This window comes from Nymphaea colorata, chromosome 14 (assembly GCF_008831285.2).
Source record: "Nymphaea colorata isolate Beijing-Zhang1983 chromosome 14, ASM883128v2, whole genome shotgun sequence".
Classification (NCBI taxonomy): domain Eukaryota; kingdom Viridiplantae; phylum Streptophyta; class Magnoliopsida; order Nymphaeales; family Nymphaeaceae; genus Nymphaea; species Nymphaea colorata.
Window position 1 is genome coordinate 703614 of NC_045151.1, and position 16349 is coordinate 719962.

General features: G+C 37.1%; 1 protein-coding gene across 3 annotated transcripts; it reads left to right on the plus strand.

The window, feature by feature from the left end:
- Positions 1-1491: 1491 nt before the first annotated feature.
- LOC116267560 (probable inactive leucine-rich repeat receptor-like protein kinase At3g03770) lies at positions 1492-10231 on the plus strand. 3 transcript variants are annotated; one of them, XM_031649361.2, is made up of 8 exons: positions 1492-1664; positions 3642-5357; positions 5501-5634; positions 6296-6536; positions 6628-6836; positions 6989-7038; positions 8837-8948; positions 9801-10231. In XM_031649361.2, the coding sequence occupies exons 2-8, from the start codon at positions 3974-3976 to the stop codon at positions 10038-10040; spliced, it is 2370 nt and encodes a 789-aa protein (XP_031505221.1). In that variant the 5' UTR covers positions 1492-1664; positions 3642-3973; the 3' UTR covers positions 10041-10231. The 3 variants fall into 3 exon arrangements, with proteins under 3 accessions (XP_031505221.1, XP_049931182.1, XP_049931183.1); XM_050075225.1 differs by having other exon boundaries at positions 3703-5357; XM_050075226.1 differs by lacking the exon at positions 9801-10231 and adding an exon at positions 9308-9794.
- Positions 10232-16349: the final 6118 nt, after the last annotated feature.

The following is a 16349-nucleotide window of genomic DNA, read 5'->3' on the forward strand; positions in this document are numbered from 1 at the left end:
GTTTAGTAGCAATTAGTGTTGTCACTATCATGTCGAATCGAAACAGGACAGAGCTACATGTGGACATGTGTGGGCAATTGCCCATACAGTCTTAATAAGAATCTTTTATTTACATAAGAGTAAATCACATTTTTTTTTCTATATTTACATATAAAATGCCCTTCAAATATCAATAATAAGAGTAAAGCACATTATTACTCATACAGTCTTAATAAGAATCCTTTATTTACCCACACATTTCTTTGTAAGCATGTGTAGGCAGTTACCACGCAGTCCCAAAAAACCACTTACTCACATACTTAGTTGACCTTACCTATTTGCATATTTGCATATTCTATGTGCTAGTGCCCCTTAGTCATTACTTATATATATATAGCCAACACTTTCTACTCCACCTCTTGACAGTAGACTTTATGAAGTTGAAAGCTGCAATTCTTAGTCTAGAGTCTTGCCTAGGTCTAAGTGTGGCTGGAGTTCAAACTATGGGTCTACAACTCGAACCCAGCACTTGGTTTCACCTCCTGCCTAGTCTTGGAAGTGGGTCAGGAAATTTTAATATTTATTAGTTATTTAATTTCGTGACGACCTTCATAATGGATAAACTGGCATCTCTCAACCATTATGGGTTGTGTTAGAGCCAAAAAAAAAAAATTTGTTTGAGGAGCATTGATTCAGAGGCTCTCATACTTGAATGAGCACTTACTTGATTTTAATGTAAAAATGAAAGAAAACTGAAAAATTGAGGTGGGCAACTGCTCACACAAGCATATATGTAGCTCCGCCACTGATTATGGGTATAGCTTATGGTTATATTCTAACATCTCCCGCTCGGCTATGAAACTGCTCTCATAGTGTAGACTTCTTTCTAACACTTTTGATTTGCCATTCATTGGTTCTCCAATGTAACTCAATTTGTTCATTCGGATCAAGATCTACGAGGCTTTTCATATTTAGGATTTGCATTGTCAAATATTTATTAATACTTTAGTCCCATATGAGCTATCAGTGAACAATTCTTCATAAATTTCTTTTGTTAAAGCATTAGCCATCATATCGATAATCGACATGTACATAGTCTACTCTCATATCAATTTTTTTTCCCAAGTGCTTCATGCATATAATGACACTTGATCATTATATTATATGTTCGCTCTTTAAACTTACAAATACTCATTTTTTCATAAGTTATATCACTATCTAGCTACAACAGTATAATAAGATTGGCTCTTTATTAATTTGTAAGTTGGAGTAATTGAAGAAGCAGTTTATTCGTTAACATTTTAAATAAAAATTTACAAAAATAAGAATTTAGTTTATAAAACTCAAGTCGAGTTGTTTTTAACGACTCAATCCGAGTTATTCGATCTTACATGGTACAGTCAATTCGCAAATGTTGAGGGCTGTTTTGGTAATTGTACCTGGAGGGACAACCGATCCCATTCATCCAGTCATCTGCTCCTGGGAGTGCTCTCTACGGCTTTAAAGCTGCGTCATCACTCTCCCAGGCGATTAATTGGACGCGCCAAGCTCAAGAGGAGAGAGTCTCTTGCTTCTGTCTTTAATGGCGGGAGAGGAAGCAGCAGCTGCTTTTTCCTGAAGATCGCGCTCGTTCTCTGCTGTACGGCATTGAGCCTCTTCGTCTCCGAGGACCGACTCTAGTTCGGGTGCTTTTTCCTTCTCCATTTCTTTCCTCTGGAATCTGTTGTCTTTTCTTTTCGCTTGGAAGAAGCATTCTCGCCTGCATTTCGTGATGTTCCTGTGCTGTTTGGAAAGACGTCCTTGTTTTGTGATTGCAAGCTGAATGCGTTCCTTGCAGCAAAAAAAAAAAAAAAAACACTTTCGGGAACACGTTTTTTCTTCTTCAAAGTTTGCTTCATGATGGATGTCCTTCGCATCCAAATTTTACATTTTACTTTTTTTTTTAATATTTTTCAGGGAGATCCTAACGAAGTTTCTGGATTTTGTGAGCTTCTCTTAGCTCGACTAATTTCTGTTTCAAAGCTCAGTGTCGCGAAATGTCGTTTGTTCGTCTCAAAAGAAAAATTGCGTTTCATTTTTTTTTAATCTTGCGCGCGTCTAGATTTTTCTATCTATTTTTTTTGTTTCTTTGGATTATTTCGTGAGCCTTAATTTTCGTTTTCGAGATTCTAGTGTTGCAATTTCATTTTTCCTTTTATTTGTGGTTCATGGTTCAGCCGACATTTTTCTTCTTCTCCTTGCGTTTTTTTCCTCTCCAAGGATATCTGTTAAAGGAACTCAGAAGCTTTCTTGAGTAATGCGTTTTTAAGATCAGCGTCCTGCCTTTTCCCTTTTTTAACAGCGTTCACTGGCGTCTAAAAAATATTTATATATATTTTATTTGGCATTTTCTTTTGAAAATAGTTGCATTTTTAATTACTTTAGCTTCTCAAAATTTCTGTCTTCCTGTCTATTTTTTATACTTTATTTGCTCATATGTTCCCCCACATTTCTTTCAAATTTAAGTTTGCCGTTTTAGTTCTTCTGTTCTCGGCCATAGTCCATCGAATCGCCTTCGCGAGCCTAATCTCGGCTTGTTAATGCCTGAGCTTCCTTTCGATCCCCGAAAGATGATGAATTTCAGGGACCCTGTGTTTTGAGAGATTCCAACCTGTAACATTCTCGGTCTGCTGATTTCTAATTTCTAAGCCTTGAGGTTTCATGTATTCTACTATCTCGAAAATAGTTAAGAATTTTATTTTCAATTGCAGGGATCTCTTTTGTGCAGAGTTCTACTCCTGCGTCACACACAGGATATCTATATATATATATATATATGCTCTCCTTGGATTTTCCTTAGTTAACAGCATTTGATTATTGAGTTTTTGATGCATTATATTTTTTACGGAATACTGTTCGTTCCGTTCTCTGATTATCTTCGTCTCTGTTCAATTTTCTGCAGCAATTTGCAATTTTTAGTTAACGTTTTCATAATTAATATTAATTTCGCGTTCCTCCAAAAGGTCGTTTTTGCATAAGCATGCCCCCACGTATCCTGATTATCGGGATAAGCTGAATTCCTGCTTCAATAGTGGATAGAAACCTATATTAAGTAAGTGGGATAAGAAAGATTAAAAAGGCACTTTTGACTCCAACTTGCGGCTTCACTTGAAATGCAGCAATTGCTTTTTCTTTTTCATAGTCAGCGTAAGTCATTTATTTCCCGCAGATCGTGTAGTTGGCAAGGTTCCAGAAATAAGAGGCCGTCCAGTGTGGACCTGTGTTGTTCCCGTCCGCTTTACCTCTAAAAGCAAACAACGATGGTGACTTTTCCTTCAGCATTTATTTATGTCCGAAACGTTACCTTCTCCTTTTGGTTTCCGATTTTGAGACTTCGCAAAATGAAATTCCTTCAATGCTTACGCGATGTTTGTAAGTTCTCCCTTTTTCGGTACGTAAATTTCTACGGTGGAAGATTTTGTAATTACGGTGTCATCAATCCATCAGGAAAGTTGAGAACTGTAATATTTTGAACACGAATGATGCCTGGGGCTGTTGATATTTCGCCAATTTAATTACGATCTTCATTTTCGGCTACCATGATGGCCATTGGTCAAGAGTCTTTTTTTTTTCTTTTCCTTTTTTTTTTAATCTTAATGAAGTGGTCCCTTCGTCTTCTCCAGCTTTTAATAGGAACCATGTGAGACCTGATGCCAGGATTCCTTCCTTTCATCTTCCATTCAGCAATCAAGTCCAGCTGGGCAGGTCATCAACTTATGGAGATGCTTTGACTGGGATTTTCTTGTTAAGGCTGTGGAATCTCGATTATCGTCAGCTCTAGTCGTCCTGGAGTGGAATCAGGCATTCTGGTCTTGTAATGTTAAATCGAACTTACCGAGAAAAATGCTGAGTCTGAAGATTTGGTAGAGTTGGTTGTAGCCTCGGTTGCGTGGTGATTAAACGACTGCATTTTAGAGAACAAAGGTTTCACCAACAGTGGCTTCGCAGGGCAGAAATGGGAAGAAACATCACCTGCTTTTCTTTTTCAGAATTTGCTTTGGTCTTTGCTGTTCTTGCCGTGCTTCTGTTTCCATCTTCCAATGGGCAATTACAGTACTCTGAGGTGCAAACCCTCTTCACTGTTCAGAGGATTTTGGAGTACCCATCAGCGTTGAGTGGTTGGAGCAATCGGTCAAACTTTTGTAGTGATTTTCAAAGTTCATCTTTGACTATTGTCTGCTCCGGAGCTTCAGTAACTGAATTGAGCATTGTGGGAAACAAAGGAGCTTCTTCTGGCTCAAAGTTACTGCAAAACTTCTCAGTTTCTTATCAAACATTGTCTTCTGAGTTCTCAATTGATTCTCTTTTTGCTACACTTTCTCAGCTTCCAAGTTTGAAGTCACTGTCACTTGTTTCACTTGGTTTATGGGGCACCTTACCCACAAGGATCAGCCTTTTGTTATCACTTCAAGTGCTGAATGTGAGCTCAAACTTCCTTTATGGATACATCCCAATGCGAGTTTCTTTGCTGAGAAGTCTACAAACTCTTGCTTTAGACAACAATATGTTCTATGGGCATATTCCAAGATGGGTTAACTCCCTCAATTCACTTTCTGTTTTGAATTTGGGCAATAACGCGTTGAATGGTTCACTTCCATCAACGTTGGGGACTTCAAAGAACCTGAAAGTGTTGATTCTTTCAAGGAATCGTCTCTCTGGAGGTGTGCCAAATCTAAGTGGCCTAGTTAATCTCGAAGTTCTGGATTTGGGTGATAATCTTCTTGGTCCTAAATTCCCTGCTTTAGGAAACAATTTGGTCAAACTTTCATTGCAGAGGAACCTGTTTACATACAACATTCCCTCTCAACTTGCATCATTTGATCGATTGGAGTCATTTGATATTTCACTCAATAGATTTGTTGGGCCAATTTTGCTGCCATTGTTTTCTTTACCGTCAATTCAATATCTGAACTTGAGCGGAAATAAGCTTACTGGTCTACTTCCTGTGCACATGAAATGCAATGCCAAACTTCAATTTGTTGATATATCTAACAATCTTTTGACCGGAGTATTACCCACCTGTCTCCGGAACAGTTCATCCACGACAGTCTCATACTCAGGGAATTGTCTAAATAACACCTCTAAATATCAGCATCAGTATTCTTTCTGCAGCAATCCGGCTTTGGCTGCAATTCCACCTCCGCTCAAAAAGAAAACATCAAGCAACAAATTGATACTTCTACTGGGTGTTGCTGGAGGCATTGTGGCAGGTGCAGTCATAATAGGTTTCCTGATGCTTGTGCTGTTTAGAAAATGTAAGGCCCCTAACAGTAGGCGACAGAAAACTAAAGTTATTACTGCTTCAGCAGGATTCCCTCCAAGATTATTGTCAAATTCTAGTAAGATTCATGTCTCTCTTATTTTCTAATCATAATAAACTATGAAATTAATATTCATTAATTCTGCATTTACTTGGACCTGCACTTCCTGTTTCCTTCTTTGTCTTTTGCTTGAGCAACTGACGTTAATTATTGTTTTGTAGAATACATATCCCACACTATGAGGTTGGGTCCTCTTGGTCTGCCACCTTATCGGACTTTCACCCTTGAGGAGATTGAAGAAGCAACAGACAACTTTGATAAGTCAAATCTTATGGGCGAAGGATCTCAGGGTCAGGTATACCTTCTCATATTGCTTTTGATCTCTGCTGCGTGTTTCTTGTCATGGGGATCAAATATCTATCTTATGAAAGATTTCATCTGGTTGAAAAACCCAATGGTTCAGGGATAAGTTAAAAATTTTGCTTTAAACTGTACAAACACACACCCACATATAGTTTGTTTTCATTTGTGGATACCACGGTGGTTTTCATTTTGTTTCTGTTTGAGGCCACCTTTTAATGCAAATGACTCTAAGTGACAGTAAATGTGAGGCACTTTTAAAACAACGATAAACTAGCAACATGTGTTACATGTATCTTCCTGAAGATCATCTCTCTCTTTCTTTGTCATTTTCACTAAATCCTCAAGAATTTCCCTAAACAAATTCTTCGAAGGAAAACTTTTCTTGATTCTGTAATAGAGTACCATTGGTACCTAATCTGCATTTCTGTGTGCATGTATTCATGTGCTTGCCCATATCTGCGCTGCTCTTAAGCCTCCAAGTCTGCTATTGAGTGCTATTATATAGTTTGTCTGAGTTCCTTTATTCTACCCTTTGCATGTGGTTTCTTCAAATTAATATTTCCCTAGGAAAATTTGCATTTTACTACAATTCAACATTGATATTTAGATTTAAAAAATTTCTCTGACTGAAGATGTACCAAATGCTACTCTAGATTTACAGAGGCAGACTTGGCAATGGCTCGTTGGTAGCTGTGAGAAGCTTTAGATTAAAGGAGAAGCACACACTAGAAAGCTTAATGCAATACATAGAACCTCTCACCAAACTAAGGCATCGTCACTTGGTCAGCATCCTTGGTCATTGCATCGTCTGTTATATGGATAGCCAGAATGTGGAGATGGTGTATCTCATCTTTGAGTTTATATCAAATGGATCACTAAGTAGCCTTATCTATGGTAGGGAAAAAAATTAATGAATTTTTTCAGATTCATTTTATTAAGCTTTTCAATATTTAAAATGTTCTTTCCTGATTTGACCATGTCGCAGATGGGAGACAAGGAGACATGCTGAGATGGCCAGAAAGAGTAGGAATCGCAATGGGTATTGCAAGGGGTGTCAAGTTCTTGCACACAGGAGTCGTACCTGGAGTTTTTGGTAACGATTTGAAGGCTGAAAACATTCTTTTAGACCATAATCTCACGCCGAAAATTAGTAAATATAACTTGCCCATGCCATCAAAGAGTATGGCTGTTAAGGTAATGCATAATGCTATTTACCATGTTCGGTTTATATTGCTTTCTCTTATTCTATTTCCTGGACGATACTTCCTTATGCTGGATTTTGTCTATCATTGTTCTTTTGGTACGACAGTATTCAGAAACTGCTACTGACTTCAGTTTGGCAACAGGTAGGTTCAGGTCCTCTGAATGTATCAGAAGCGGCTCTTCAACCAGCCAGGTATTTAACCTCATGAATGAATGTCTTTCTAAAACATATTACACAAGTTTGAGCTTCCATCGATTAAAGACTGGGAAACAAATGTGTGGGAAAGGATCCATCCTTTGCTGTACAGAGATAGGCATCAAGTTTCATGGGACACCAGTAACAAGGGGTGTGATTTTCCCTGTACTTCCACTACACGATGGAGTGGTTGCAGTTCTGATGTCAAGACTCAAAATCTAAACCTGGAAGATAGTCCTATTAAAAGAGTAACAGGAAGTTTTTAGGGTTTCTGATGGAAACCACACTTGGATCTCCCTGATAATCCTGATAAACAGCATGATGTTTGGGTCATGCAAAAGTTCATAACTTCATGTCTCTAAATTGGCACAACCTGATGGTTAAAACAGTGCCAATCTCAGAAGCATTTCTGATGCAACTTATGGTAACCAAACCAATATGATCAACTTATGGTAACCAAACCAATATGATTCACATCTGCAATTTAATGAGATTTTCCTCAAATGTGTTATGCACATCCTTGTCTACTTCAACTGTCTAAGGTGTGGACTCCTTTTCTCTGTATTGCTGTGAAACCACTATTTCACATCCGGAAACTTTTGAAGAGTAATATAAACAATGATCATGACTGGGGAATGCAGAGCGGGACAAACACAGAGAAAAATGCTTGGGAATCAGTTTCATGCACAAGATAGACAAATGATTTTATTAACATAGAATCTATCTTAAATAAAAAAAAAATTAACTAAAAATGAAAGGAATTGGATCCATGCCTGCAATTTAGTGAGCTTATCTCCTCATCCATGTCGGCTGAGTTGTGCATTTGTTTGTCAACTACTTAAACTTCTTGGGTATGTTTTTCTTTTATCCATATTGTTGTGAAGCCAATAATGCACTAAAAAACTGTTGAGGAGTCTAATATAAACAATGCTCATGGTTGGGGAATGCAGAATAAACACAGAGGACAGAGCACCAACAAATACAAATAGAAATGTACTCAGGATTTTTGTTATCTGGAATCGTTTACATACACAAGAAAGATCAAGATGATATTAGCAAATGATACAGAAAAACAGCGCACCTAAATTGCAAGTTTCGAGGATGAAACATCTTAAGTTTGGGGATGGAGACAAGAATAGTCCGATTCCAAGGGAGTGAATACGTTGCTAGGCATATATTCTGGTTTCCTATTGCAAATCAAAGCTGGCTTGAGATCCGCCATACCAAGTTCTTGGATAGATCATTACACATGATAGTGTGCCTTCCAAATACACCATCTGCATGTGTGTGTCCCAATGTTTTAAAGCCATTTTTGGTAAATTTAATTATATAAATAAATGTAAAATATATGGAAATATATGAATGAAAGATCTGTAAAATTTGATATTTAAATTGGATTTTTATGATCTAAGAAAGCTAAGACTGTTATCTTTTGTCTTATAAATTTTAGATTTTACATCCATCTATTTGGTTGGATTTGTAAAAATCAGCACTCGGTACTTGGGAGCCAGTAGATACAGAGGTAAGATAAAATAGAAAGCATGATTGACTGGTCCCTACATATATATATGTACATGCATGTATGTATATGTATATGCATGTACTTTTCTGTGATTCCTTTACCTTAATTTTACAATAAAACTTCTCAACTAAATGGAAAGATAAAAAGGAAAAGGAAACTGTCATCTGTGAAGGCAACCCTATTTTGCTAAGACTACACTTATGTCTACTTTTATTTTTGTGTAACACTTGCCATGGGCCACTTGCTAATTTGCTTTATTGATGCCAATTGCAGCATTGAACAAGGAGAGAAATCAGATATCTACGGGTTGGGCATTGTTATGTTGGAGCTTATTATTGGCAGGCATATTAGTACACAAAGTGAACTGGATGCATTGAAAAATCAGGTAATATTTACAAATCTGTGCTTTAATATTTGTCGTCTACTTGATTCCTATATATTGCTATTATTTTCTGGTTCCCAAATCTTCATTGATCAAGTGATTCTAATTTTTTTTTCTCTTATTATTTTTGTTCAAGATAGTCAAAATTTTGTAGTGCCATGATTGCATTTGTGCTCTCCTGGATTTTGATCAAGGCACTTAAAATGCAAAGAACACATACAGCCATTATGTATGGCAGCATTGTCATGGACTAATTTTCGATTGATTCTTATCAATATGCTCTGCCTGTGTAAATTTCATGTCCATCTGATAGTTTTCTGTCAACTGCATATGTCTTAAAGACTTTTATGTTCTTGATTCAGTGGAATCAGAAAACACAAAATAGCCCCATGGAAGCATAATGTGTGCGCATGAGTTTGCCCATGAGAGAGAGGCGGTTTGAATCTTGATACGGTGCGGTGGCTTGCAGTCTTTTTTCGTGTGAACCTGCTCACCAAATCTCACATCAACTGGAGGGTTATTCACAATTTCCGTGCGAAAAATATTTAAGCACTTCCAAAAAACATAGGATTTACTCCTGAGATGATGAAATCCAATTCACAAGGCAAACGGGTGGAGTTCACTGAAAATGGTGTAAATATCATGTTTGACTCAAGTTTAGCACATGAAATAATTGAAAGTGTTCAAATGATCCAAGGACTAGCTTCATCTTCTGCAGCTTGGATTGACGTATTGAACCATAAGTTGTGGTGGTAGACAGCAGAAAAACCAACCTATTTAATGACTTATAACTTCGGAATACTAAGTTAACTTGACATTTTGAACTTGTGATTGATGTTGTTTCCATGGGTACAGATAAGCTCAACTACAGATGCGGAAACATTGAGGGAAGCAATTGACCCATCAATTCATCATTCCTGTTCCCATGCATCATTAAGAACGATGATTGACATTGCCGTAAAATGCCTATCGAAGGAGATGAGCGAACGCCCCTCAGTAGAAGATGTTATATGGCATTTACAGTATTCAGCTCAGGTACAGGACGGGTTGACTACCAATTCAAATGTTGAAGACTACCTGGATTTGCACATCTAAGGTATAGCGATCCAATCTGGTGGATGAATATCAAGAGCAACTTACGGTTTTTTCTTGCTTTCCCATGTATGTTCAGTAACTTAAGTGTTTCTTCGTGGGTTTGTACAATGTAACTTAGCCTCCATATATGCACTCTGGAGGAAGTCGGAAATTAATTCTTTGAAAATTCAAAGTGCAGCCTTCCAAGTTTATATTCTTTTGACGGCGACGATGCATTTTACTTCCAGTCCCAGTCCGGAGCGTTCAGCTGGACTTCTGGTTGTTTGCAAGTTGAGGGGATTTTTTGTTTGTATTGTCAGATGGAATTTGTTGGGCATTACATTGCATGTTTAAAGCTAGCGATGTATGTGTGTGCGTGTGTGGGAGAGGGAGTTGCCTTTGTTCGGTTGCCGAAAATCAGATCTCAGTTCCGAACTTGCATCTGACTTCATTTAGGAAATTAGATTGGTAAAGACCCCATGTGACATGAACCCAACCCGTTGCTGAACTTTGAGCAGACTAAACTTTATCGTCAATGAAATTCGAAAATCCGTTGCCAGTAGTTACCTGAAAGAAGAGTCAACCATCAGTTTTGGGGATGTCAATTATTTGGATATTTTAGTTTAGAGTTCGGGTTTGGATCTGACTATAGTTAGATTTGATAAAAAAACTTTGCATTCAATTAGTAATTGAATTTGAATGTGGTAATGATTGTCACATGCATCCATGTCCATTTTCATGTAAAAAAAAAAGTTGGCTTTGTATTAATCTTTATAGTCTTTACCTTTTTGCGTATCTGCCTTCCTGTAGAGATAACTAGGCCTGGCGGGGAAGCGTTTGATGGCGAGCAGAGGTGAAGGCAGCTGTTGGCAATTGCACACACACCTATAAAATGCTTGTTTTTTTTTTTCCTTTATTAGAGATTCTTCAGGGTAATTTTTTTTTGTTTATATATATATATATATATATATATATATATATATATATATATATTAGTGCCCTTTAAAAATTATTTTATAACGAGCGTCCCTAACTAGAATTTCTAGACTCGCCCCTGATGGCAGGTATATATATATATATATATATATATAAAGAGTGCCATTTAAATAACTCGCTCCTTTTCTAGGAGAAAGTAGTCTCGTTTGTCCGTAACGGAAGATTAACATGCGCCTCTGATTGGTCACCGTAAATTCTCAAAAGAACTGGAGTGATTTCCCTGTGGTTTTTCCTAAATTGTGGTCGGGTCACCCCTTTTATTGATCACCGTAAAGTCTGAGACTCTGAATATGTTTTCTTTTCTTAAACGTGTACTGAATTTGGTTCCCATTTGATTGTTTATACCTTTAAACTTTCCGAATTTGAGCCACAAACGTTTTTATTTGTAGACAACGTAAGGACCCATTGAAAATGACAATTAATAAAAATAGGAGATCAGTAGCATCAGGTTGGTTGCAACGAGCTGTGAAGCTTTTAAGAGGTCATTTGGTTGTAGGAATCCGTGAGTTAATGAATATGCTCAAAAAATTGGAATAGATTGGTGAAACACTTTATTCTGGTGTTCTGCGCACTATGAAGGTGTGCAGTCTTTTTAAGTGTTTTTGCTGCCGAACGACCCCTGAGTGTGTGTTACTCCCTGCATAATCCAAAGTTGTCCTCTGATTCAACATTGCAAAGACTGGGAGGGTTAAATGGGTGAAAAAACATACTCCATCTGTATCAAAGTAATGAGTTTTTTTCTTTGGCATCCGTTGAAGCTCTCAAAACCAAAATAGGTAATGGTATTATGGGATTTGTTAGCTTATGAAGGTCGATTCATGAAGAAGGGGAACCTGTGCAATTTACACAATGAATGGCCAAATGGTCTTTAAAGTCTCATCTCCTCATGGGCCTAAGTCACTTAGGTGTGTTTTGATAGCCTCGGGTTTGAGATCCTCAAGATTTGAGAACTGTGGACTTTAACATTAGACGCTCCTCCTTCTGATCTTAAATCAGACCTTTTTCAATGCAAAGATGTAAAATGAGGATCTTAAATCTGGATGTCAGGTCTGATCTAAGATCTTTAGTTTGATAGACAAGGCTCTGAATCACTTTGAACAACGAGAGAGCAACCAACTGAATCGTCTTCACCAATGATGAATGCTTAACTACAGAACCCTTTTCAAGTAGGGGATACTTTTTTATGTGAACCGGAAAGATGCAACTACTTTATCTTACATTTAATTTAATATTATTATATAATTGTACTTCTCACTAAAGAGAAACGCATCAGCATGTTATCCACAAATTGTTATTTAACTTGAATATATTTGCAACCTTGAGCTACTTGCCCTTGAATGTATAACAGATTTATGTCAAAATAAACTAACCTAGATTTCAGGAATATTCTCTTCCGGATATGATAAAAAAATGATTTGTCCATACACACCAAAAATGTAACCATGTTACAATCTATGTATTAAACTTCTTCAGTACGTTGTGCTACACAAATTTGGTTTTTGCCTGTCCTTGATATAGTGCCTCTTCCCAGTACAAATACTTTTGCTTCATACTTATCTGTGACAAAATTTGCATCTCAATATCCCACATGCATAATGTAAGCTTGATAACATAATTTTTAGCTCTTTCATCCTTTTCAAATGCCTTGTCCTTTTCAAACACCAGAATTGCAGCCAAGCTTATATAAGATTTAGTACATAAAGTTGCACACACAAGACCACTTATAACATGTGGATAAAGGACATTTAATTTTTTTTTTAATTATAATTTGGATAGTCATGTTCACATAATTGGACTTACAATTTCATTCTAAATTTTCTTCGAATGTAGTTAAGAAATTTTTCTTGACTCAAATATGACTCTAAGTTCAGTTCCAGGGATATATGAAGATTTACCCGTATCTTTCATTTTGAATCAAGATTTAACCAAACTTTAGTTTTATTTATTATTAATTTCCATACAGTTTCCTGTCTAGAAGAGATGGCATAGTATATTAAAATCCGGTAATTGGATTTTAAATTAGAACCCATATTTGGAACCTATTTTAAACCTGAACTACTTGGACCCTGCAAACATAGGATCGGACCTTTATAAATATGATCAGGTTGTCAAGGTCAAACGTCAGATTTACATTTGGTCATAAATTGTATACCCAAATCCAAATCCAAACCATAATCAGACTCGAATTTCTTTACCAGATCTGACCCAAACAAATCTAAAATTGGGTTAGATATCAAATATATTATTTGGATTTACGACTCTATTTTAAAGTTTCTTTTGAAGGATTTAACTACACAAAGAGACGCGTCATCCAAGGGACAAAAAAATTTGTAAGATGATGAAACCTAAAACTATTTTGATTTAAGTTTATTTTATAAAATTCAATATAAACATTGTTTCCCTCCCCTTTTTTTTGTTTTGAACTTGTGGTTTGGACATTTCAGGTTACATATGCAGGCATATTCATATCTAGTTCCACTTTTAAATTTTAATTTTACATTCATTTTGAAATGTGCAATCGGATTCAGAAGTATCAATCGACGAGGACAAGATTCTATCCTCTCAACGACTAAGCTTACCATTCAGAGGTCATGTTGAATGCGGGACAATGAATTTTTTTCTTCAAGCATCCATGAGGGATGGGAAAACCAAGGTACTAAGAAGGAGAGCTTTGGTTCTTGCCACTATTCCTTTGATCTTCTGAAGGCAGCCGCTAGGGAATTTTGAAGGCCAGAAAATGAGTAATTTTCGTTACTTTAAAGCCCGATTCATTATAAAAGCATCGCGCTTAAGAAAATTTTTAACAGATTTAGCTCCATCTTGCAGGAAGAAAAGAACATCCTCCGGACTGCAACTCACTGGATGACTGTCGAAGGAAGCAACGCTTTTATTATGCCAAAAATTATGACGTGATGTGTAGACTGCTGAATTTTATGCACTCGATTTTATTGTTATTGAAATGATACGATAGAAACTTGAAAGCTTACTTTACTCAAGAAAAACATGTGGCCGGGGCCTGACTTCTATAAAACGTGAAAACCCTGACCTCCTGACTCCACAATATATGCTAACGAAGAAAAATTTGATCAAGGGAGAAATGTACAGTCGTGAGAGCAATAGAAGTCAAAATTTAGCCTCCCCTAGCAACTATTTAAATGTCGGTCAAATTTTTTGACAATCTGATTACAAGATGGCTGGGTTGGGCACACAAGTACAATTTCTCTGTCTCACACACACACACTATCTAGCTGCTTTTGTTAGTAGATACAACCATGAGGATGTGATCAACAGGTTTTAGAAGTCCAACAGCCAAAGAGGTGAGTGAAAAGATGTTGAGCCCATGGGGGCAGTCTAGGTGAGCAGGAGCACAACAACTACCGTCCAGAAAAGACTCGAATAGCCCTCCGCTCTCCCGCCCCCAAGATCCTCGGCTGTGTCAGAACTTGAGTGGAGTCAACTTACACTCTAGAGCATAGCTAGCAAACTTATGGCTTGGACTTGGATCGGCCAATGACTGGGTCATCGGGTCAATGAGTTGACACGTCGACTCGGTTGAGTCAAGTCAGGGCCGAGTCAAGCCAGGTTGGGACGGGTTAGGGACAAATTGGGCCGAGAGTCAAGGACAAGCCGCGCCAACCTTGACTCTCGGCCAGGTTCTGGTGATCTGAGATTCCCCAGCCAACTATGCTCTAGAGAACAGCTTAAATTGAATAAGTTTTAGTAACGTACTTCTCTGGTTGTGTGCATTGACATGAGTAGCAAAGTGAAACAATAGCTATAACCAGGGTGGACTTCTGAAATTGATTTCTCTAATAAGCAACTGTGGCAGCCAGGGCCATTACTTCGCTTATACTAACAGAAATGTACATAAAATGCACCATAAATGTTTGCCACCCTTTAGGGGAATAATACTGATTGCCTATAAATAGTTTAACAAGCTGAAATCTACCGATTCATTACCGCTAAACTCAAACAGCCAGAATCACTAAACTCAAACATCTAGAATGGCAGCCAAAATGATTTAGACACCCATAAACATTACATAGACGCTGCAAGCTTACGAGAAAATCTCTTTACAAAGTTCTGCTTCAACCATGGTAACTGAAATCCTATGTGGCCAAAGAGTCGGTATCCCTAATTTTGAAAAGCAACCAAAAAGCATGGAATAGACAGTTCCTTGGGAAAATGCAAGATCATTCACAAGCCACGGCATTATGAAAATGTCCACCATCAAATAACACAACTGCATAATTAGCAACATAAGAATCAAACATATCATGAAAGCTCGTCGACAATTAAACAACTAATGAATACAATCTCTTTATGAACTTGATTGCTGGGTTTTTACCCCATATAAATTCATTTTCTTTTAATCTTTTGAAACAATTTCAAGGTTTTAAAACCTAGTGACTCAGGATTCGACTAGGAGTGAATAACTCGGTATTTGTTGGGTCAACTCAGTCACTCGGAACAACTTTATTTTTTGAATGAAGTACATCTTCATATGTATAAATACTGCTTGCGATACTTACAAAGCTGATATATTACAAACAATATGTATAATAATGTGTATCCATATATAGAATATAAACCTTATTAATATATTTACTACAATCATGTAACGAGTGTCTGTCTGTACATGCACGCCAAGACACATCTATATAATTATTTATATTGCTGCAGAGATTTGATATAACGTGGTTTTGGTATTATTCATAAGTACATTTATATAATGTGCACACTTCCATAGAAGACTCGGTCAAACTCACCTTTGACGATAACTAAGTCTAGACATCCCATGGCTCGGCCTAGTCATATCAAATCCTGGTTTTTTTATTCCTTTGACCAGGTTGAGGACCGAGTCATTTAGTCAACCAAGTCAACGTGACTCGGCTGGGTTTTTAAACATTGATCAATTTTATCAATTACTATGAAAAGTTTTGTCTATTACTATGAAAAGCAAATAAAGTTTTAGTTACAGGATACTTAAATTACTAATTTCATTGATGCTGTTTGTTATACCGATATAAAATTTTCTTCAACAATTTGTACTTCCAATGATACTTTTGGTGTTCCATTTGTATATTAAGATTTTTGCTCACGCATACACACACATGCAGACGAATAAGAAAAGAAGCAAGGCAGTCCCGTTGTATCCATTTTAACAGAAATATTGCAGCCCCCTTGTGTTCATTTTAATAGAAATTTTGCAGCAAGCATCTCAGACTCATATCCATGCCTGTGATTGCCATGGATGGCAACTTTAAATGAGGGATAACATACAGGGAAGAGAGCATGATGTGGAAGTGATTTTTCCCAAGAAGGCAGTTGATG